This window comes from Equus przewalskii, chromosome 23, assembly GCF_037783145.1.
Source record: "Equus przewalskii isolate Varuska chromosome 23, EquPr2, whole genome shotgun sequence".
NCBI lineage: Eukaryota > Metazoa > Chordata > Mammalia > Perissodactyla > Equidae > Equus > Equus przewalskii.
The window spans coordinates 1,046,121-1,069,050 of NC_091853.1; the positions used below are offsets into that span (position 1 = coordinate 1,046,121).

Genomic DNA, 22,930 nt, shown 5'->3' on the forward strand with positions numbered 1-22,930 from the left:
GGAAGTTCAGGAGAGAATGTGGTCTCCCAGAAGGCATGTGAAGGATATCTCAAGGAGGAAGTAATCAGTGCTGCCACGAGGTCCAGAGAGGTCTGAGCATCAATCACTGGATTTGGCAACATGGAAGGAAGGCGACCTCAACTAGAGAAGGGTTTCTGTCGATGATGATGTATTCAAAGCACACAGGAATCCCACAATCAACTCTGATGTTCCAGCAACCTCGTTGACACCGACGCTTTCCACCTATTAGAAATTACCTTTCCTGGGGCCGGCCCGGTGGCACAGCGGTTAAGTTCGCTTGTTCTGCTTCGGCTGCCTGGGGTTCACCGGTTCGGATCCTGCGTGTGGACATGGCACCGCTTAGCAAAAGCCATGCTGTGGTAGGCATCCCATATATAGAGAAAGATGGGCATGGATGTTAGCTCAGGCCAATCTTCCTCAGCAAAAAGAGGAGGATTGGCAGCGGTTAGCTCAGGGCTAATCTTCCTCAAAAAAAAAGAGAAGAAAAGAAATTACCTTTCCTGTTTCATTATGCACTGTCCTCTTACTTTAAGGTTATTCCAAGTGAAGTCATCTTCCAGGACTCCCTTCAGTTACAGGGTGCACTCCAATCAGTGTGAAATCGTACAGCTGTTAATGAGTATCTCCTACCTGATAATTCCAGCCCTGGAAAATACCCAACGTTAGGGCATCAGTTTGTCATTAGATGCATCTATAAAACGCAGAAAGTGACTGCAAAATAGACATTATGTCTCTCAAAAGAGGACGTGTCAACAGAAAGATTAGAAAATGGTGGATTAAACAGGCTCTTCCTGAAGGACTTCTCAGGGCTTTTAATATTCTCATATGCATTCTGAGTCTCCAAGGGAGACGACCCCACTTCCCAAACTTGGATGACCTCACGGGACTACTGTTTTAGGTAACGTATTTTGAGAAGAGCGGTTTGGGAGAACCCAGCCCTCCTCATCCATTGTTCCCACCCAGCTGTGCTGCATGTTGCCCACTGACCCCCCGAAGTGACACTTCACCAGGGTTAGTGAGCTGCTGCCCCACACTGGACGGTTTGTTACTCTCTCTCCTTATTTTCACCTAGAGATAGGATACAGACCTCTCTGATGTGATTTCGCCACCTATTAACCCCACTTTCTCCTGTATATTATATTGACCCAGTTCTAAAAAGGCCTAATTTCATTTGCTAAACAAACTGCAGTTTCTAGTTTCTTATCTCAAAAACTACATGAAGGGATAGTGCCTAGAGCAGAAATAATAAAACTTGCTTCTTACAAGAGCTGGAATAAAAGAATAAAATTTAAAATAAAGAGATTTCACATGGTGAATAATTTTTCAACCTTGTCAGTTCCCTTTTAATTCCTTTTTATATCAACAACCATTTTACAATCCCCTTTCACCACCTATCCTAACTCTCGTATTAATTAGTTTAATGCAGATACAGGGGGCCGGCCCGGTGGCGCAGCGGTTAAGTTCGCACGTTCCGCTTCTCGGCGGCCCAGGGTTCGCTGGTTCGGATCCCGGGTGCGGACATGGCACTGCTTGACAGCCATGCTGTGGTAGGCGTCCCACGTATAAACTAGAGGAAGATGGGCACGGATGTTAGCTCAGAGCCAGGCTTCCTCAGCAAAAAGAGGAGGACTGGCAGTAGTTAGCTGAGGGCTAATCTTCCTCCAAAAAAACAAAACAAAACAAAAAAAGTAATGCAGATACACATCAAACAATTGAAGGCCAGGTTTTAATGCTAATCACGGGGAAAACTGAACTCTCTCCTTACCCACACTGAGCACAGACAAACACTACTTACCTCAATGGATGTGAGAGGACGGAAATGAATAATCAATTCAGAACGTCATTTTGTTAAAAATATTTATTTAAAAAAATACAATTGTCCATATCTAGTTGCACATATATCTATTAACATATCTATATAATTTTGCACTTTAGTAAATTTGCTACAGTGCTTTCTTAAAGCCAGCTTGGATACAAAGCAAATGCCTCTGTCAGTTCTTACATAAAATAGTTTTTAATGTATCATCTTTCTACAAAGATGCATATCACCATTACAGAATTTAACAAAATTTTTGCATAAAACTTGAAGCGATAGAAAAAATGATCACCTGATTGGTTATTCAGAGCAACCCCTGACTAGGTCTGGAGACGCACTGAGTATCGACTACACTTTCTTAGAAGCAGCGTACTGTAAAGCCCTCAAGGGCGAGCGCCTCTTCTCAGCCCTAAACTCTGGGTCAAGTCTCTCGGTCACATGCAGACGGAATTGAGGGTCCGTGACCGTCATCCTGGTCAACCCCAAGACAACACCCTTTGTTTCCCAACAGGTTACATCAGACGGCTGAGCTAGAAGACATGGCAGTTTCTCTCCAGTTGCATCAACAATTAACGTGGTTTTAATAAACATTAGCAGTTACCATCATTTTAAAATTGCTTTTTTAGGAGAAAGAAAAGAAACCAAGTGATTTTAATACTTTGAAGTTCTCCCTATAATGTAAATTACACTGAAATTAAGACAAGTTACTAACGACACTTTAACAGTTATTCATTCCTTTGGGTGGGTGTGTACTTGCATTATATATAATATTCCATTTATACAAAAGTGGGGGATACTGGACATTATGAGAGAGAGAGTTTAATAAAATACACGAGTAACTGTCTTCTCAGCTGGGTGGGTCTAGGTTTGAGGACAGCACCCGGACAGGTTCTTATTACCACAGATCCCAAACTGAGACCCGGCGTAAGAGGACACGCCTGTCCTGTGCTGAGGCCACGGCAGACACAGCCTCTCTTCTGAGTGACAGGTTGGGCGAAGGAGAATCAGAAGTGTCTTACTTCACGTCATTTAACTGTCAAGTCATGTCCACACCTGAAGATCCAGGAGGGCTCAGAGGAAATTCTTAGTTTGTTCTTCAAAATGCAAAGTTACACATTTTTTTTTAGCCAACTTGATTATTTGGTGAATAAAGGGCATAATTCTAAAAAACTAATTTTAGTCAAAAATTTTATTCACCTCAAACCAAAGCTAACCAGTAGCAAAATGACTGGGCTGAGTTTCATATTTAATCCTCCCCACCCACAAAAACAGATGAAACTGCTAGAAGGCAAAAGTGAAGGACAGATAAGACTGTGATTAGAAAAGATCAAATGGCCAAACGGAATAAACAGGCCTCGAGTAATCAAAAATCAATTACAGGGGCCGGCCCCGTGGCCGAGTGGTTAAGTCCGCGCGCTCTGCTTCGGCGGCCCGGGGTTTCGCCGGTTCGGATCCTGGGCGCGGACATGCCACGACTCATTGGGCCATGCTGAGGCGGCGTCCCACATGGCACAGCCCGAGGCACTCACGAACACAATATACAACTATGTACTAGGGAGGCTTTGGGGAGAAGAAGAAGAAGAAAAAGAAAAAAAAGATTGGCAACAGTTGTTAGCTGTTAGGTGCCAAAAAAAAAAAAAAAACCTGTATTAATTGCTATCTTTACATATAATGCATCTTAATTTCACTAATACTGAACAGGGAAGTTCATAAAATAAGCTACTTTATCAGATAAGCAATGGATGTAAAGAACATGTAAAGGCCACTGGTAATCCTGCCATCAAAAACAAAAAACATGAAATGTCTTAGAAGAGAATGTGCCCCCTACATAACAGACAATAAGCAACAATAATTAAAGAGAAAAGAAACTTAAAATAGGATAGTTTGCAAAGTTGAGTGTAATCCCATTAAATCATTAAAAAAGTCTTATATTTCTACAAAGCACAATGTTAAAAGATTGTAAATTATTTTAAAACGTCTCAGCCAAATAATGGCTCATTAGGTAATACATTTATCCCTTCTCCAAATAGTCTTAAGATCCAGAAAACATAAACAAGACATAAACTGACTTCCCCGACCCACAATCTCAAGTTGAAATTAAACAAACGAAATAATCATTAAGTGCTTCCAGTTATTAAAAACAAAACAGTGCTAATAATGGTGCTCCAAAAAGTGCCAAGTGATTTAATACCAGTATATGGCATTCCCACCCTGAACTCTGGGCATACTTGAGTGATTCCATTGGCTAGAACTCTGGCCCAGCCATGGGGCACCCCAACCTGGCCCGTCCCAGCTTGGCTCATAATCCTTGGAAGGAATGAGAACCAGAATGGGCCCTTAAGAGATGGGAAACAAGGCAAAGTTGAGAAGAATATTCAGCCCAAGATACTCTGAGGTTTCTGCTAATGCTTATTATGTACAGTTTAAAAGGGTAAACTAGGCTACAACGTCAGAATTCCTCCACCACGGTATCAATCCATGGTCAAATCTGTATTTTAGAAATACCACTTCTGGCGTAAACCTCCTCTCTCAGAAATTTAGAACCAGGGTAATAAGGATTTTACACAAAAGCAAAAGTAATGTAGAAATTTTAAGAAAGGATAGCCTTATTTGCTCGATAATACATGAACATTTAGCGAATATTTTAAGATGACTTTGTTTAGAGTATGTCATATGTAGCGCTGTATTTCTAAAATCCTGGCAAGCAATTAATCTTTAAGGCCTATGATTCTATATATTTAAAAAAACTGAAATGTGCAAGGCATTAATTTTTAAAAAGTGGCAACTGCAAAGTGCAGCCAATTTTTTTTTTTAAGTTTTAGTATAAAATAGCCTAGGAGCCATCCAAGAGGATGAATAATATATGTTCCCTCTGAAAAATAGATTTATTTATACACACATAAACACTCTCAGTCAATAAATCAGTCTATGTACACAGACATATATGTACTCAGCCAATAAATCAGAATGACCTGGAAAGAAATTCTCTAGTCTCCCAATTAAATATTTAAAAATAAAAATTTAAACCTCATAAAACTTCCTGATGTGTATTATATTCGAAAGATTAGAGTTCAAGAGACTTACTATGTTTGATTGTATCCCTCATGAATTTTCCTGTTAAAGGTTTCACTTCAAATGATGTTAACAACAGCCTGAATTTCCTGGTTTCTGAAGAAAGCTTAAAGCCAACATTTCCCCTCTCACGCAAACCACTGTGGGTTTCCAGCTCTCACAATGGCTAAGTGTGAACAGCAGCCCCCTAGAAATTGCTATTTTCTGGTAGGCTGTCAAGCTATCACTTACAATTTTTTTTCAGAAAAGTAGCTTGCAGAAACCGGCAGCTTCAAATGGAACATGATACTACATCAACAACCCACCTTTCAGATTTGCTCTGTTTACAAGTCAAAACATGACTTTTACACTAACAGGTTCCACCAAGTGTGAGAAATGAAATCAAACCGCCTGCTTTTCTTGCTCAATACACTACCACCCACAAGAACTCTAGATTCTAAGATTAAAACTTCAACTTCAGTAAGCAGAATTCTGATGACATAAGAGGAATAACAGGGCACCTTGTTTCAGGCAATGCCAGCAGCATTAAACAATGATAAAACACTTATTTTAGACCCCAAACCAAGAAGGTAATTAACAAATTCCTTCCCATTGAACTCGTTCCCTGGTCAGAGTCCCTGTGAGGGACAGGCAATTACGGCTGACCTCCACTTCGCTACCATGGACTGAACAAGTCTCGATTCCCTTTTAGGAATAATAGATTCTGCCGTGCCCTCAGATCACGGGTCACAGACACCAGGGGCAATCTTTTTAACTTTCCTGTTGGTTTAGTAATGCACTAGGAGCGTCCAGGTTTCCGCACAGAGACCCGCACTCGTCTCCACACTTGTTCACAAACCTGAGAACAGCACCTCGGCACCATTCCAGAGTTCTGCCATGGGGAAATGACACATAAATAGTAAAGGAAGCGATGAACAGAACAGACCCAGCAAGAAAAGTACTTCTTCAGATGATGAAATGTTACAAATAAAAAAAAGTCAAACACTAACGCGGCAAAAAAATGGAGATTATTATAGGGGTCGGCCCCATGGCCGAGTGGTTAAGTTCGTGCGCTCTGCTTCGGTGGCCCAGGCTTTCGCAGGGTCGGATCCTGGGCGCAGACATGGCACCACTCATCAAGCCATGCTGAGGTGGCATCCCACACAGCACAACCAGAGGGACCTACAACTAGAATCTACAACTATGTACTGGGGGGCTTTGGGGAGAAGAAGAGGAAAAAAAATGAAGACTGGCAACAGATGTTAGCTCAGGTGCCAATCTTTAAAAAAAAAATATCTAGTTTCTATTAAAAAAAAGGAGGTTATTATATATTTTAACATAAAGTAACTTGAAATAATTCTCAGTTTGTTGGTAAAATATAACACAAGGCCAAAAGAAGTTTGTTAGCAGACTAGTAAAAGAAAAGTAAATTAGATTCATACCTAATATGAAGAGGAAATAGACCACAGGCTGTCAAAAATAATACGTGTGAAGCTCTGGAAAACATCTGGTAATAGGTTATTTGGCAATATGAAAAAGAATTAATATGAAATTTCAGAAATTTGATGACAAACTCTCCTGAAAAATTCCCAACCCTTGCCAGAGACTTCACAGGAACATCAGACCAGACACGTGAAAGATTTCTCCACACATCACAGCAAGAGCACCCCCTTTTTCAGGATGAGACTGAGAAACGACAGCTGCAGTGCGTGGTCTGGAAGGCAGGGTGCATGCTGCCAGGGGGTGCACAGGACAGCCTACTGGGTGCAGGAGGAAAATACCAGGACTTTCCTCGGGGTACACTTTATGCCATCCTTAATTTCTATTTTTACGTCTCATAATGTACATAATACTTTAGTACACCAGTATATAACTTAACATACATACGAATTTGCAATACGGAATTTGTGTTCAAAAACTTTTACTGATCGATGTGTGTTTTCAAAAAGGTTGGAGACTGCTTTTCTGAAATGTTAACGAGTGCCTCTAATGTGCTTAAATTCACTAGAAAAATACAAAACTGCCTTCTGGAACTTTAGAATCTATAGCACAAATTTTGAGCTCAGGATGAAACAATGTCATTAGACCAGAAATCCTACAATGCAGGTATGAACGGAATTGAAGTGACACTATCTATAGCCTGTGGTTACAGCTCCAGAATTGCAAGCCTCTGATTTATTTTCCCCTCCAGGCCTAAGAGACACACAGTGTGGAGAAAACTAGAAGTTGTGACAGGTAAATAGGTTCAACAGTCAGGCAAGGTTTCTTGGATCTCTAATAAAGTAGGAATTCTTCCAGTTAAAAAAGAATCTGTCCTCTTACCACATAGGCTCATGGGCTTACTTTCCCCATAAAAATCTTAAGAAAAAAAAATTCTACCTATATTAGGACCATCAAAATGTGAAAAAATTAAACCTCTATTTTAACCCTAAGAAGTTTAAGGATGACCTTTTGAGGGTTTCTAGACTCTTTTCTTCCATTATGTATAAATTTTAAAAATCAGTGGAAGTTTCCACCCTTGTTTGAACACACACAATATGCTGTAACATCACAAAAGCACTGTGATACAACATTAAAGAAAAGATTACTAAAGTCAGATGCAATTTTAATTTTGTATTTTTAAAAATAAGCATGTGAACAAGAAAAACAATTAGAAATAATGTGAAAATGGATCCGAGGGTAAAATCAATGCAGTGGTCTGGTGGCTGAGTGAGCGCCTCTGAGCCAACTGTGTGCACCCTTCTCAACTCCAAGGTGGGGGCTTAAAATCAGCCACAGGAGGAGAAATTTACGTCATGGAAAGTGGCAAATGCTACAATTTAGGGCTTTTTTCCCCCTTCAGAGAGCCTGGTTGTTAAACATTTTCCACCATATGACTGAGTAGAGATGGGCCAGAGCAGATGAAAAGCTAAGATAATCACAGAAGACACCTCAAAAACTCATTCAATCTGCTCCCCAGCCTTAACCTGGGCTCCTTTTTCAACAGCATTCATTCTGGCAAAGTGACTAGTGATGGATTCCAGCTCCAGCTCCCAAACGTAAACCTCTCCAGGGAATACCGATCTTAAGTGGGATGCTACCTTTTGATGATCTGCGGGTGTTTGGAAAGAACATGACGCTGAGACTTTTCCAGGAAGGAGGGAGTGAGCAAACAGGATGGTCGGCCTCACACACTCGAGCTAAGGTTGTAAACTTTCACTTAAAAAAGGAAACACACACACACACAAGCTTCCCCAGAGGAGCTGGTCTCAGGGAGACGCAGCTCTTCACCGCGTCCTGAGGCCCACGCCTCTCGGATGCTTCCGGGATGGGTCCACAGAGGACCCCCCAGAACTCGTTCCGAGAAGCTGCTCTGACTGAGTCTGAATGGTGCCCTCGGCTCCCAGGTGGCCCTGTGCCAAGACAGTCAATTATCAAAGATGTCATCTGTGAAAACAAATCAATGGCTTTTCTCCTTTAATTCAAAAAGATAAAACACTTTTTGTGCTTTCAAAATTTAAAATATCTAGTTAAATCAAGCTATCAATATTTACTTATTTAATGTACAAAATGTTAATTAGCCTAAGAAAACTATTCCAAAGTGCTGCTGAGAGGTCTAAGTTCAAACAGGCATGCAAACTAAATGATTTGATACGGGAAACAGTCCAGTCTGTCTGTTCCCCATCACGAACTCCACCTTCTGACACCACTATTGCACGTCTCAGGGACAGAACTTCCAGCTGACAGCCACAATGAGGCAGTCACAGGTCTCCAACACGACACAGAGAAAGGCAGCTCCCTGAATGCTGTCCCTCGGCCACTAACGAGCTCGCCTCGGCAGCTCACGCTAGAGCTTCCCCACACTGCATACGCACAGTGAAAGGGAACATTAGCCTCTGGAAGAAGCTGGTTTTGTATCAGTGTCATTCGCAGCTCTCAAGTCCTTACTCCCTCATTCCATTTAAATTCATATGATTCAATCATAGGAACTATTTCTAGGATTCAAACATTAGTTTAATGGACGAGGTGGTGGTGGTGGAAGCAGTAGCAGTATATAATCTAATTCTGGACTTTGAAGCCAAGTTTTTCAAAAGATTCCACTGTGATGTTGTATCAATTCAGTTTGGGGGCATCAACAAATCTGTCTGTACCTGGCATTGATTACCACACGGTAATGTTTCATAAATTTGGTAATGCAGAGACAAAGGCCTAAATTTTTCATACTAATATGAATAATCCAATCCCTAAGTAGGAGCATTTCCAAGCGAACTCTGCTCCTCCATAATTAAAAAAAAATTCAAGGAAATAAGCACATCTGGGGCCGCCGGCCTGGAGTCCGAGTGGTTAAGTTTGCACGCTCCGCTTTGGCGGCCCGGGGTTTCGCCAGTTCAGATCCTGGGCGCGGATACAGCACCGCTCATCAGGCCACGCTGAGGCGGCGTCCCACATGCCACAACCAGAGGCACGCACAACTAGAATATACAACTATGTACTGGGGGGCTTAGGGAGAAGGAAAAATAAAAAAGATGGGCGACAGAGGTTAGCTCAGGTGCCAATCTTTAAAAAAAAAAAAAGAAAGAAGTACATCTTTAGCTCACCACGGATTTGAGGCTTCATTTTGTTTTGCATTTTCCTAATCACATCGTTAAAACTATCACGGGCTGGCCCAGCGGCACAGTGGTTAAGTTCGCATGCTCCGCTTTGGCAGCCCAGGTTCAGGGGTTTGGATCTCAGGTGCAGACCTACAAACCACTCATCAAGCCATGCTGTGGTGGCATCCCACATACAAAATAGAGGAAGATGGGTACTGTTGTTAGCTCAGGGTGAATCTTTCTCACCAAAAAAAAAACAACAACAAAAAGCTATCACAACCTCTAACAACTTCAATTTAAAAGAAAATAAATATACAGGAGAAACTGCGGTAAAATAAACAAAAAAGAGAGAGGGTCCTCATACTGGGTGTCTTCTACCTGGGAAGAGCCCCGCATGCTGTTCCAGGTTATATGACTGAGTCTTTCACTTCAGAGATGCCTCAAAACTTCAAAACCCAGGTTCATCATCCCAAAGGCCACCATTTACCATGCTGTGTCCCATGGGTGTGTAATCACATTACCCAGAGAGCAGGCAACATTTCTGTGCTAGACACGGGTCCCATATGCTCACTGGCTGTTCCAAACAGTCTTACACCCCAGGTCTAAAATCTTCCTATGCTTAAACAGACTAGCACCATGCTGTCGACAGGTCCAGACAAGATCACACACATGGCTCAGCGACCCATCCTGAATAAATGTAAATAAGATGCCTTTTTGTGGAGTTGCTTACACAGGTTACATTCACAGCAGAATACAATCTCCCCAATAGCACTGCTCCGATCTTACTTTGTGTGAAAACGAATGATTCTTTTCCCTCCGCTGCTTATGCACAGCTCACTTTTAGTTATTCAACAGAGCACACTTAGTCCTAAAGATATGGCCAATTTCACTTAACTAATATTTCTTTAAATAATATACTCAAAGCATGATTTTTTTCTTGGTCAAAAGGTTCCAATAAGGCAGAAGGAGTAACTTTGTTCTTAATTGCTCCTGCAAAGCATAGCCAGAATTTTCTTTAACACAAACCAAAATTTCTTTAACACAAAGCTCAAAACATTTTAAAAAAAGAAAAAGAGGGAGGTGGAGTTAGGACTCCAATTAAGGCATTTTTATACACAATCCAACTTGAGTCTTATTCAAAGAAAAGCCTAAAAAGGCATTTCAATAAGGAACGGCAAAAATCGCAATAGTCTATTATCAGCATTGTGGAACTATCATTTGCTCACTTCAAATGTAGCCACATTGAATGTCTCTCCTTCTTTATTCCTTCGTTCTTTCCTTCCACAAGTGCATAGGTTATGTTTTCTGTAGATCTGGGGAAAATGGGCCAGGGGTGGAAGGTCCATCCAGGCCAGAAAGAGTGAACGGCCCATGACTGTTCAGTACAGAAGGAAACTGAGAAAGAAAAAAAAACCACATTATCATCCTATTACTCAACCCAGCTTTCACGTTCTGTCCCTACTATATTCCCTGAGGCAGAAGATGACAGCCACCTGCAGTGGCTCACAGGACAAAGGCAGTAACTATTTATCATGGAAGTATATGATGTCATAACAAAAACTTTAAAGAAAACAATTGTTTGTCCGACATGTTAAATACTAATAGTCTCCAGCCTCCCTTGATGGAACAGAAAGGACAACCCCCGCCCCCCATCCTAAGGCACGCAGGTTTACGTTAACTTCAAATGAGGGTTTTAGGAAGTTCAGTACATGACAACATGCACTTTGGAGTCTAATTCAATTATAAAGCACATCAGACTGTCAAAAAGAGGTCCAGACAGAGATGCCCATCTATTAACTCCATTTATAACTGGTACAAATAGTTACAGGGTGCTCATCCTAGAAAAGGGTCCCCATCATGTATTCTGAGACGAATTCTGTAGGGAGAGTCCAGGCTGAAGCTACGTGAGCACTATGACTTTGCCTACAGTCTCACAGATCACTCTGTAACTCAATTATCTGTTTATGAAAGGCAAAGAAAAATGTAAAAATGAATGGAAAGTTCTCAACACTCTTTCTGTTGAGTAATTTAGAACTTTTTGCAGAAAAACAAAAAACGTTGGGGCTGGCCCCGTGGCCGAGTGGTTAAGTTTGCACGCTCCGCTGCAGGCGGCCCAGTGTTTCGTTGGTTCGAATCCTGGGCGCGGACATGGCACTGCTCGTCAAACCACGCTGAGGCAGCGTCCCACATGCCGCAACTAGAAGGACCCACAACGAAGAATATACAACTATGTACTGGGGGGCTTTGGGGAGAAAAAGGAAAAAAATAAAATCTTAAAAAAAAAAAACAAAACATAAAAGTAGAAAGATTGCTAACTTTCTTCTTTTTCCTTACCATTTCATTTCCAAAAGAACAAATGAAAAGTTAAATTACAAAACATGAGAAAATGTTCCAGGGGGTCACCCCTGAATAAGTGAATGAATCAACCACAAGAAAGCCTACAAGTTATAAAGTCTGGATGTTTTGGGCAAAATAATGGTTAAACACTATAAGACCTTTCCTAAGATTTTGGTAAGACATAATATCATATTTTCAAAAACATATATTTAAAATGTTGATAAATGTCAACTCTGAGTGAGGGGATATGGAGTATTCGATATACTACTCTCAAGAGTGTTCTCTCTTTGTAAAATCTTCAGTTAAAAGGAGGAACTCATGTGCAGAAATGCCCTCAACAGCTATAAAAACACATATACATGTATCTGTGTATTTGTATGAATACATACGTGCCTATGTTTTTTTTCGAAAAAAGATTTCTAGCATTTAAAATGATGAAAAAATTGGGCAAGCTCAAAATTTACTTCAGTATTGAACAATTCTTGGTCTAACACAAATGTATGTAACAGTAAACAATGGAAAGACACTGCTGTAAATATTTATCTGAGCTGTTTGCTGGCTAGAAAATTAACAAAGAAATTCAAAAATAAACCTAAAGAGCACTTATTAAATAGTAGTTTCCAGAGCACTTATTAAATAGTAGTTTCCTAACGATTAAGCTGAAGAGTGGGTACCGCCTGGCTGCCTCTTTCCTCACTTCCCAAGAGACAGGCTTTTAGGTAATTTACCTGGAAAAGCGTGTTAGCACCTTGCAGTCTGGCTGGACTCAGGGGAGCAACAGGGCTGAGAGTGCTCCAAAAGTGGATACTGGAGAGTAAGGGGCTCGGAGTCAGTAAGATGGGTGTCTGCAATACACAGAACAGAAATATTCACTCAGTGACCTAACAGCATTATGTTCTATCCTTGTAATCATACACACATAGCCCGGAACCCAAATATTGTCCTGTTAGCCACTCCAAATATCTCCAAGTCTGAAATTGTAGCACGAGGAAAAACTCAGAAATTATTGTGACAAACTAAGAAAGATAAAGGTCAGAGTATTTTCTAGCAGCTGGCCCCGTGGCCGAGTGGTTGAGTTCACACCCTCCGCTTCGGCAGCCCAGGGTTTCACCGGTTCGGATCCTGGGCACGGACAGGGCATCGCTCATCAGGCCACGCTGAGGCAGCATCTCACGTGCCACAACTAGAAGGACCCACAACAAGAATATACAACTATGTACCGGGGAGATTTGGGGAGAAAAAGCAATCAAAAAAAAAAAAGATTGGCAACCTTTAAAAAAAAAAAAATTTTCTAACCCGCCTTTTGTAGGTTCTTTTCCAAAGAGAAAACACAATCTGAATTCAGGTATTGAGAAATAACGGGTAACTGAGTCAACAACATATTTTTTCTTTAATAATAAGAAAGTCTGGGAATAACCTATCTTTTTAAATGTTTAATGAGACAAACAAATTAAGAACTATCTAGGGGCCGGCCCTGTGGCCGAGTGGTGGCCCAAGTTCGCACACTCTGCTTCGGTGGCCCAGGGTTTCGCCAGTTCAGATCCTGGGTGCAGATGTGGCACCACTCCTCAGGCCACGCTGGGTGGCCTCCCACATGGCACAACCAGAAGGTCCCACAACTAGAACATACAAGTATGTACTGGGGGGCTTTGGGGAGAAGAAGGAGGGGAAAAAAAGGAGATTGGCAACAGATGTTAGCTCAGGTGCCAATCTTTAAAAAAAAAAAAAAAGAAACTCCTAAGCTAACTGCATAAACTCGTTACTCAGCATCACACTCGTCGTTTTTCTTAAGGTTCTCAGAACCTACTGTCTTCTAACTTGAGATTATCACTGTTTTTTTTGTAACACCAAAAAAAAAAAGAGAGAGAGAGAATACTTATTTTCTTTAGGGAGAAGTGAAAAAATCAAAATATTTATTTACTTGTAGAACAATAAATTTTTTAACACAATACTCCAAACCTTTTATTTTGGCAATCCTAACTGAAGTGAGCAATTGGGTTACTTTCACTGGGTTATGTATAATCTTTCCAAGAGAAATCGAAGTAGCAGAATGAGAACTTGAGATTATAAATTCTGGATTTGCTTAAAGAGGTGAGTAAATGCAAACAATGGTGGCATCTAAAGAAAGTTACCTGTGAAAATAGTGCTGGTGTGAGAGAAGCTGTAGGCAGAGAGGGGCTTAATATTCCCAGTGGGCTTGGGTCACTGCCTGTGATCACAAGGGCTGGGGCCAACTCTAACCCTTTAGGTTTCTTGGATCTTGATGAACTATTTGTTTTGTCCTTTTCTGGCAAAAATGAACCCTCATCTTTAGGCTCCAGTGACAAGTTCTCTGCAAGTTCCATTGGCTGAGAAGCCACCGAATCGATGTCTGTGTCAATGTCTGGGTTAGAACTCAGCGGTGGGGAAGGTGTTCTTGGAGGATCTTGCAAAGATGGGGACATGGAGGAAAGAGGAGGCGTGGTGGGAAAAGCGGTGGTTGCACTGGAGGCAGAGGTGGGGGCCTCCAGGGAAGGCAGTCTGGGGGAAGCCAAAGTCTCCAATGCTTGGACGGTTTCTTCAGAAGATGGAGAGATACTCGGGCCAGAAGAAACGGCGGCAGCAACAGGTTCAACTGGTGGCTTTTTGGAAGGTGTTGTTACAAATTTGATGACAGATGGCGTTGGCTCCTGAGGGGATTTTTTCTCGGCCAGTTTCTCAGCTGGATTCTCAATCTTTATAGATTTGAAAAGCTTCTTATGGGAGGAGTTCAGAGAGTTAAGAGTAAATGAAGAATATAAGCCAGAGTGTATGTAGTCGTTGCGGCTGGAGGTCTTGGCTCCAGGGGGAGGCGGCTTCTCTTTCCCCCCACTCTCCATGTCTTTGGAGCTGCTGCTGACCTCACTGAAGCTGAGCATGTCGCACTCTCCCTCAGTCCTGCCCACTGTCATGGGGTCCATCTTCAAAATCTCTGGGTAAGACACAAACTTGTACACAAACTTCTGACCATTCACTTTTTTAATGATATTCTGTAGACAAATAAAATAAGCATTCTTATACTTTCTTATAAACCTACCTTCCACAGCTCATGAAAAGGCTGACCCAGTGAGGTTCTCTATTTGACAAGTAGTTTACTTAAAAGCTTCAAAATCATCTAAATTTATCTAGCCATGCCAAACACAGTCGCTACTATTATGGAGCATAAGAGAAGAACATTTCAATATTTTATTAATAGCTGAACTTACATGCTACATAAAAGCTGAAAGATTTTAATTCTTAACACTCTCAACCAAATATCTATATTAAGTCAAAACGCACTGAACTGCAGTTTCAGATAATTCCACAGGGACAAGCCACACACATCCTGAGAACGCACAAAGGCACCTAGAACACCGCTTCTGCTAAGGCTCCCACTTCCTTCAAAAGCTCCAGGGCTTTCCTACTTCATGTCTCCACACAAGAAAACTGCTAAGACTAACCACTGACGGGTGAAAGAAACTAAGATCGCAGCTTCTCATGACTCTATCATTTTGAGCCATTTATTTTACTTCAGTGCCCAAAGAATGTATTCAAAATAATATGAATTCACAAAAAATTACCATTTGAACTAAGAAATCAAATCTATGTATTAACAGCTATTCTTTAAAGTATTAACTTGTGTTCTCTGGGTTAAACTCAAAAGTAAAAATTAAGTAAAGCTAAAAACATGTACATATATGATCATTTTAAGAGTAAATCATGATATATAAAAGAATATTTACCCCCGAGAATCTCAAATTTCCTTTTATTTCAACCCTATACTCACTTTTTCTTGAAAGACAACTGCAATTAGGAATAAAATACGTATAATGGGAGTAAGGTACTGAGTAAGAGTTTGCTAAGTATAGCTGGATCATTTACACCTTTCATCCTATAAAATAAATTGGATTAAAATAAACCAAGACATTAGCAGCAACAACCTCAACAGAAAAGAACAATTCTTGCTTTGAGGAGGATGTGTACTACCTTTACGTAGTAGTATCTGAGGGCTCGGCTGAGTTTGTCATAGTTCATATTAGGCTTGTTCTTTCGAATGCCCCAGAGGCGAGCCACCTCTTCCGCCTGCAGAAGCTTGAACTCCCCATCATTAGACGTCCAGCAGATCACGTGCTTGTTCTGAGGCTTCTGGAGGAGCTGGAGAAGGAACTGCCACAGAGTGATAGCACTGTCCATAGCAAAGAGCTGGAAGGGGCAGAAGACACAGAACATTAACAGCCAGCACTCACACGACCCCGGACGGCAGGCACTGCCGTCAGCGCTCTAATGTGCGACTCCACTTCATTCCCACAACAATCCTGTAAGACGTTCTACCACAGCCTCAGTTTACTCACGAAAAAACTGATTCATAAAAGAGTTAAGTAACCTGTCTAATGTCACACAAGGAGATGGTGGAGCTGAGATTCAACTCCAGGCAATCTGGATCCTAAGTCCAGACACTTAAGCATGCCACGCTGCTGAAGAAAAGCCTTGCTGGGAGGAAAACCTAGTTCCACAAATTCTAGGGGCAGACCAATGACTGTTAGTCACCAGAGTATCAGTTATTAAATTTTACCTTAAAAACTCATCGCCATATTCTCCAAGGAGACCACCATTTCAGCAGTACCTAAGTCAACCGAGTCGGTCCATTTGCCAGGATACGTACATGTGCGTGTCTCCAGGTGTCCTGGAGGTCTAAGGAATAATCTACTCTTGCTCGACTGCTATTTCTCCTCCAAATAGTTTCCATGATCACAAATGTAATTTACATATAAATTGGCGGCACTGAAAATTCAGCAAATTGTTCCCTGATTTAACTTACAAGTTCTGTCACCATTCTGTCCACAGAGAGTCCATCCTCCTTTGATTTGATTAGCAAACTTTATTTAATTATCCAGATGTGAACTGAAAAACTTTTCAATATCTCAAGTCTTAGGATCTTCCTGTTTAGGCCAGAGTTTCTCAACTTTGGCACTACTGATATTTTGAGCCAGATAATTCTTTGTTCCTGGAGCCTGTCCTGTGCATTGTGGTTTGTTTAAAAGCATCCCTGGCCTCTACCACTAGATGCTAGTAGCAAGCCCTGCCTAGTTGTGACAACCAAAAATGTCTCCAGACATTGCCAAATGTTCTCCTGGGAGAAAAAAATCATCCTGGTTATAACCATCGGTTCAATCATGGAGCAGCAAGGAAATGCTCCCACAAAGTTATTCTGCTCAAAACCTCAAGGCACTTTGTCTGTTAGGAAGAATTCTTTATGGCAAAAACTCTGGGCAAATACACCTAAGCACATCCTAAGAAACCTATAACTCAACTGTACACACACAAAAATAAAACCTTCTTTTCTTTGTCTAGGAATGAGATCTCAATGGATCCTAATAGGACTTGAAAACAAATCAACTCGATTCCATAAAATACTACAAAAACAGGTAAATTAGACTACATCAAAATTTAAAACTTTTGTGCTGCAAACAATACAATCAAGTGAGAAGACAATCAGAATGGAAGAAAATATTTTCAGATCAGAAGGGATTTGGATTAAAAATATATAAAGAACTCTTACAGTTAAAAAAAAAAAAAGAATATAGGCAAAGGATTTGAAAAAAATTTGTCCAAAGAAGATATACAAACGGCCAATAAGCACATGAAAAGATGCTTAACATCCATTAGTTCTTAGGGAAATGGAAATCAATACCACTTCACATCTACTAGGATGGCTGTCATCAGAGACAGACAGTGGAGCAGTGATGGCCACAATGCGGAGGACGGGAAGCCCCCACACACGGCTGGTGGGAACGTAAAATGGGGCGCCCACTTCGGAAAACAGTCCAGCAGTCCCTCAAAATGCTAACATAGTTACCACACGACTCGCAATTCCACTCTTAGGTATATAATCAAGAGAAATGAAAATGTACGTCAACACAGATACTGGTACAAAAATGTTCCTAGCAGCATTATTCATAACATCTAAAAAGTAGGAGCAACCTGAGTGTCCATCAAATGATGAATGGACAAGCAAAATGCGGTATAACCGTACAGTGGAATATTACTCGGCCAGAAAAAGGAATGAAGTACTGATACATGCTACAACATGAACCTTGAAACCATCATCTAACTGAAAGAAGCCAGCCACAAAAGACCGCATATCGTATGATTCCATTTATATGAAATGTGCAGAATAGGCAAACCTATTAGAAACAGAAAGTAAATCAGGGGTTATGCAGGGCTGAGGCATGGGGGATGTGCGGAAAAGAATAGGGAGTGACTGCTAATGGGATGATGAAAATATTATTAATTTAAGATTGTGGTTGTGGTTACACAATTCTGTGAATTTACTAAAACCACTAAATCGGACATTTTAAGTAGATAAATTTTATGTTAGGTGAATTTTACCTCAATAAAGACGTTAAAAACACTACAAACAAAAGTTAGGCCTGAGAAGCCTAATTCTAACAAGCAACTCACAGAGGATGGGGTCCTTAAGGGTTAACTATGCCTGCTTCCAGAAAGGGCAGAAATGAGGAACTATAGTGCAAAATACCTGGGTTTCTACAACTTTCCTAAGACACTCAAAACATCCTCCAATAATCCCCACAGTTATCACTTTGAAGTTGGTTATACAGACACTGTCGTCCAAAAGTAGAGATGGGGCAACCACAGAGAGAGGGGAGATGCCTCCCAACGTGAGAGTTAATGGGGACGCTGAGGCCATGGGTCCAGGTCTCTTTCATCACAGCCACGTACTGGGTTCCTTAAGGAAACCACTGCCCCAGATAGATAAAAGCATTCACATCACCAGCTGGTTGTAAAGAAGTATTACTAAGTGATGATAATCTACAAATAGGAGGCGCTACTTTAATGCTAAATAACCATGCCCACTCGAAATCATAGTTTCCCACAGCCTCACTCAAACTGGATTAAAATAGTAGTTTTATATTATATCCATCAAGTGGGGGATGGAGGGTGGGTGTGTTCCCTGTCATTTCTCTGAATTTACCAGAAAGGCCTTTGTTCTGATGATGCCTGTTCATGGCAAGTTACTTTTGAACTACGTTTCCCGTTTAAACAACTACTGTCAGTCTAAATCTGTCCAAACTACTCTCTAGTAAATTTTAGCTTAACCAAAAAACTCAGTCTCCACATTTCCAGACATCCTCTTCATATCAAGAATGCTTATAGGGGTGTCAGAGAGAGAGAGAGACAGAAATGATGATGACAACAGAAGGAAAGACAGGCAGAGAACCGCAATCTCAAGGCTACTACACACTTGGTGTCTATAATTTCATTTGATTTTGGAAAAGTTCCCCAAACCAAATGCTACAGGCTTAATACCTATCACGTCGATAACGCTTGAGCCCTAGGTGTATAATGGCTAGGCTATACATGCAAAAAGAAAAACAACCGTCAACATCTCCACAATGAGCACACAAGTGCCATCCTGAGCAAGGGGAGGCTCCCGAAAGCATGGGTGTTCCCGAGGTGCTCCGGGTTTAACTTCGGCATGCCCCTTGGTTAGGAGGGGCGTGGCGCGCACTGGGTCAAATGCTGGGGAGCTGCTGGATGCTCCAGGGCAGATCCTAACAGCTGTGGGAAACGCTGATGCCTCTGCAGGACTTTACAGTGCGTCTGGGATAGAAGGCTGCTAGGAGGAAAGAAAAAGGGCCTTGTGGTTTTGGACTGAAGTACTGGAAAAGAATCTTCTTTTGTGAAAAACTAACAGACATAAAATAGACATCTTCAGTGGGTACTTTAAAGGAATATTTTATTTATTCAATTCTGATGTCAGGTTATTCTTTTTTTTTTAAAGATTTTATTTTTCCTTTTTCTCCCAAAGCCCCCTGGTACACAGTTGTGTGTTTTTTCAGTTGTGGGTCCTTCCAGTTGTGGCATGTGGGACGCCGCCTCAACATGGCTTGATGAGCAGTGCCATGTCCGTGCCCAGGATCCAAACCGGTGAAACCCTGGGCCACCGAAGCAGAGTGGGCGAACTTAACCACTCGGCCCCGGGGCCGGCCCCAAGTTATTCTTTGAAAAGGTGGTGAACCTCTTCATTTTAGTTCCTAAAAGTGTGCTATTAATATGAAATTCAATTATTTCCTCAGCCATAAAAGAGAACTAAAGGAAAAAAATTCCAGAAGACAATTATTAAAAAATTACAAAGGTGAAATGAAGAGTCAAAAAATATACTTTTAGGGGGGCTGGCCCCGTGGCCGAGTGGTTAAGTTCGCGCACTCCGCTGCAGGCGGCCCAGTGTTTCGTTGGTTCGAATCCTGGGCGCGGACATGGCACTGCTCATCAAACCACGCTGAGGCAGCGTCCCACATGCCACAACTAGAAGGACCCACAAAGAAGATTACACAGCTATGTACTAGGGGGCTTTGGGGAGAAAAAGAAAAAAAAAATAAAATAAAATCTTTAAAAAATATATATATACTTTTAGGGGCTGGCTTGGTAGCACAGCAGTTAGGGTCACACGTTCTGCTGTGGCGGCCCTGGTTTGCAGGTTTGGATCCCGGGGGGTGTAGCTTGGCAAGCCATGCTGTGGCAGGCGTCCCACACAGAAAGTACAGGAAGATGGGCACGGATGTTAGCTCAGGGTCAGTCTTCCTCAGCAAAAAGAGGAGGATTGGCAGATGTTAGCTCAGGGTTAATCTTCCTCAAAAAAAAAAAAATATATATATACATATATATATATATATATACACTTTTATTCTTGCTATCAGTTTAAAAAAACCAAAAACCTTTGTTTCCTCACAAAAATCTCAAGTTTTCTATAATTAAAGAGTTTTTTTTTTTTTAGTAAAAGTATAATGGAGGGAAATTCTTAACTGATCCAAATGAAGGAATCTGACTTTTGAGGGGTTAAATGATGAAAACATTAACTACGTTAACACTTCCAAGAGAGTAGTTAATCCCTGTGCTAAACTGACTTATCAGGGAAAGGAAGTCTTTGCTAAATGAAACCTTTTCCACCCTGAACGTGTTTATAATACATAGTCCAGTTGCTGTGGTGACCCACGGCTCAACTATTTTTCAGAAACAGTAGCTAAGATCCAAAAAAAAGTCTCCAAATTCAGCGTGCTGTCTAGATAAAATAAAGCCAAACTATGAAACGTATCAAGGCTACTTTTGAATTAAGTCATCGTGGTCGTCGAAAAGTAACCAGGTGTATCCAGGTGTATCGCATCCTACGCTGAGAACGTTAAAAGTACACTGTTACATTACAAGGAAACCGGAGACACTTCCCTAACAATGCAACCGAATCCACTTGTGCGGTTTCAACGTTTCAATAAAATCAGAGAGGAGAGAATTCCTGACGGGGGAAGTGGAGTCACACTACATCTTAAGGAAAACCCCACTGACGGCCCTAAATACTGAAGCAGCTCGTTCTCCGCGCGGCGGGCGGCGGCGGGAGGACGTGACCCGCCGGCCAGAGACGGGCGAGCCGTCCGGGGACACTCGGGGCGCCAGCGCGCCGCCCGGAAGGGCAGCAGCCACCGCGCGGGCGAGGCCGCCCGCCGCCCCCGGCCAGGGCCGCCCCCGGGGCACGCATCCAGCCGGGCCTCCGGGGGCGAAGGCGCCTCGGCGGAAAGGGAAGGGCGGCGGGGTGCTGGGCAGGAGAAAACGAAACGAAACTCGACACCGGATGCGGCGCGCCGGGGGCCGCAGCCGCCGGGCCCGCAGGGGCGCAAAGTCCGGGCCGGCGCGCCCTCGGGGCGGCGGCGCTGCGCTCCCGCGGCTCCCTCCCCGCAGAGGGGCCTGCGTCCCGCTCGGGGGCCCCGCCCAGCGCCGCGGGCCCGGGGGCGGCGAGAGCCGGGGCGCCCGCGGCCACCTGCGCGCCCGCCGCGGGACCGGCGGCCGTGGCGGGGCCCCCGGCAGCGCGCCCGCGCCCGCCCGCCCGCGCCCGCCTCCTGCAGCGCCGCGAGCCCGCGCCCGCCGACGGGGCGGCGCGAACGGCGACGGGCGCGGGCGGGCCGCTCACCGGCTCCCTCGGGGTCTCCGCCGCGAACACGCTGCTGCTCTCCGCCCGCCGCCTCCTCACGCTGGGCACTCGAGCGCGGCGCGGCGGAGCCGGAGAAGGCGGCGGCGGCCGAGCCGAGCCCGCCGGGCGCCCGCAGCCACCCGCATCTCCCGCCGCCGCCCCGCCCGCCCCCGCACGCGGCGCGGGCCGCCAGCAGCCACCGCCTCCGCCTCGGCCGGGCGCGCGCTCGGGGCGTTCCCACCCCGGCCCGCCGGCGCTGCGCCGCCGCCGCGCTCCACCCCGCCTGCGGCGGCGCGTCACTTCCGGGACAGGGGAGGGCGGGCGCGGGCGCCCCCTGCAGGCCCGCCCCCCCCCCCCCGCACGCACGCCCCACCCCCGACCCCAGCACGCACGCCCCTCCTGCAGGCCCGCCCACCGCACGCACGCCCCCTCCCCCGACCCCGGCGCGCACGCCCCCCTGCAGGCCCGCCCCCCCGCACGCACGCCCCACCCCCGACCCCAGCACGCACGCCCCTCCTGCAGGCCCGCCCTCCGCACGCACGCCCCCTCCCCCGACCCCGGCGCGCACGCCCCCCTGCAGGCCCGCCCTCCGCACGCACGCCCCCCCCCGCCCCCCTGCCCCCCGCAGGTCCGCTCTCCGCACGCACGCCCCACCCCCGACCCCAGCACGCACGCCCCCCCGCCGCCCCGCCCCCGGCACGCACGCCCCCCCCCCCGCAGGCCCGCCCTCCGCATGCACGCCCCCCCACCGCCCCTCCCACCCGCACGCACGCCCTCCCCTCAGGTCCGCCCGCCACTTGCACGCTCCCCCGCAGGCCCGCCCCCCTCCCCCCGCGCATGCCCTCCCGCTGCAGACCAGCCTGCCGCGCGCACGACCCCTCGGGCCGGCCCCCCGCCCCCCGCCCCCCGCGCACGCCCCTCCCCCCGCCGGCCCCCCCGCCCCTGCAGCTCCGCGCTCCCGCCTGCACGGCGCACGCCCGGCCCGGGCAGCTCCTGCCTGCCCGCGCGGTGACCGGGCGGGGGCCCGCTGCGCGGACGGGAGGCGGCGGCGACCCCGCGCCCTCGTCGAAGTGCGGGCGCCCGGGCAGTTGACGCTCGGCGACTGTTGGCCAGCGCGGGCCCGCGGGCGTCGGGGGGCGCGCTCCGGCCTCGGGTCGC

At 44.6% G+C, this 22,930-nt stretch overlaps 1 protein-coding gene across 4 annotated transcripts; it reads right to left on the reverse strand.

Annotated features, from left to right (window-relative positions):
* Window positions 1-1,861: 1,861 nt before the first annotated feature.
* ELK4 (ETS transcription factor ELK4) lies at window positions 1,862-22,025 on the reverse strand. 4 transcript variants are annotated; one of them, XR_011532262.1, is made up of 6 exons: window positions 21,773-21,949; window positions 15,781-15,996; window positions 13,929-14,804; window positions 12,525-12,641; window positions 10,686-10,854; window positions 1,862-3,397 (listed from the first exon to the last, which is right to left on the reverse strand). XR_011532262.1 is itself a non-coding variant. In XM_070591792.1 (5 exons), exons 2-5 carry the CDS (start codon window positions 15,985-15,987, stop codon window positions 10,756-10,758), a joined length of 1,299 nt encoding a protein of 432 aa, XP_070447893.1. In that variant the 5' UTR covers window positions 15,988-15,996; window positions 21,773-22,025; the 3' UTR covers window positions 1,862-10,755. The 4 variants fall into 4 exon arrangements, 2 of the variants coding, with proteins under 2 accessions (XP_070447893.1, XP_008540726.2); XR_011532263.1 differs by lacking the exon at window positions 21,773-21,949 and adding an exon at window positions 16,367-16,507; XM_070591792.1 differs by having other exon boundaries at window positions 1,862-10,854; window positions 21,773-22,025.
* Window positions 22,026-22,930: the final 905 nt, after the last annotated feature.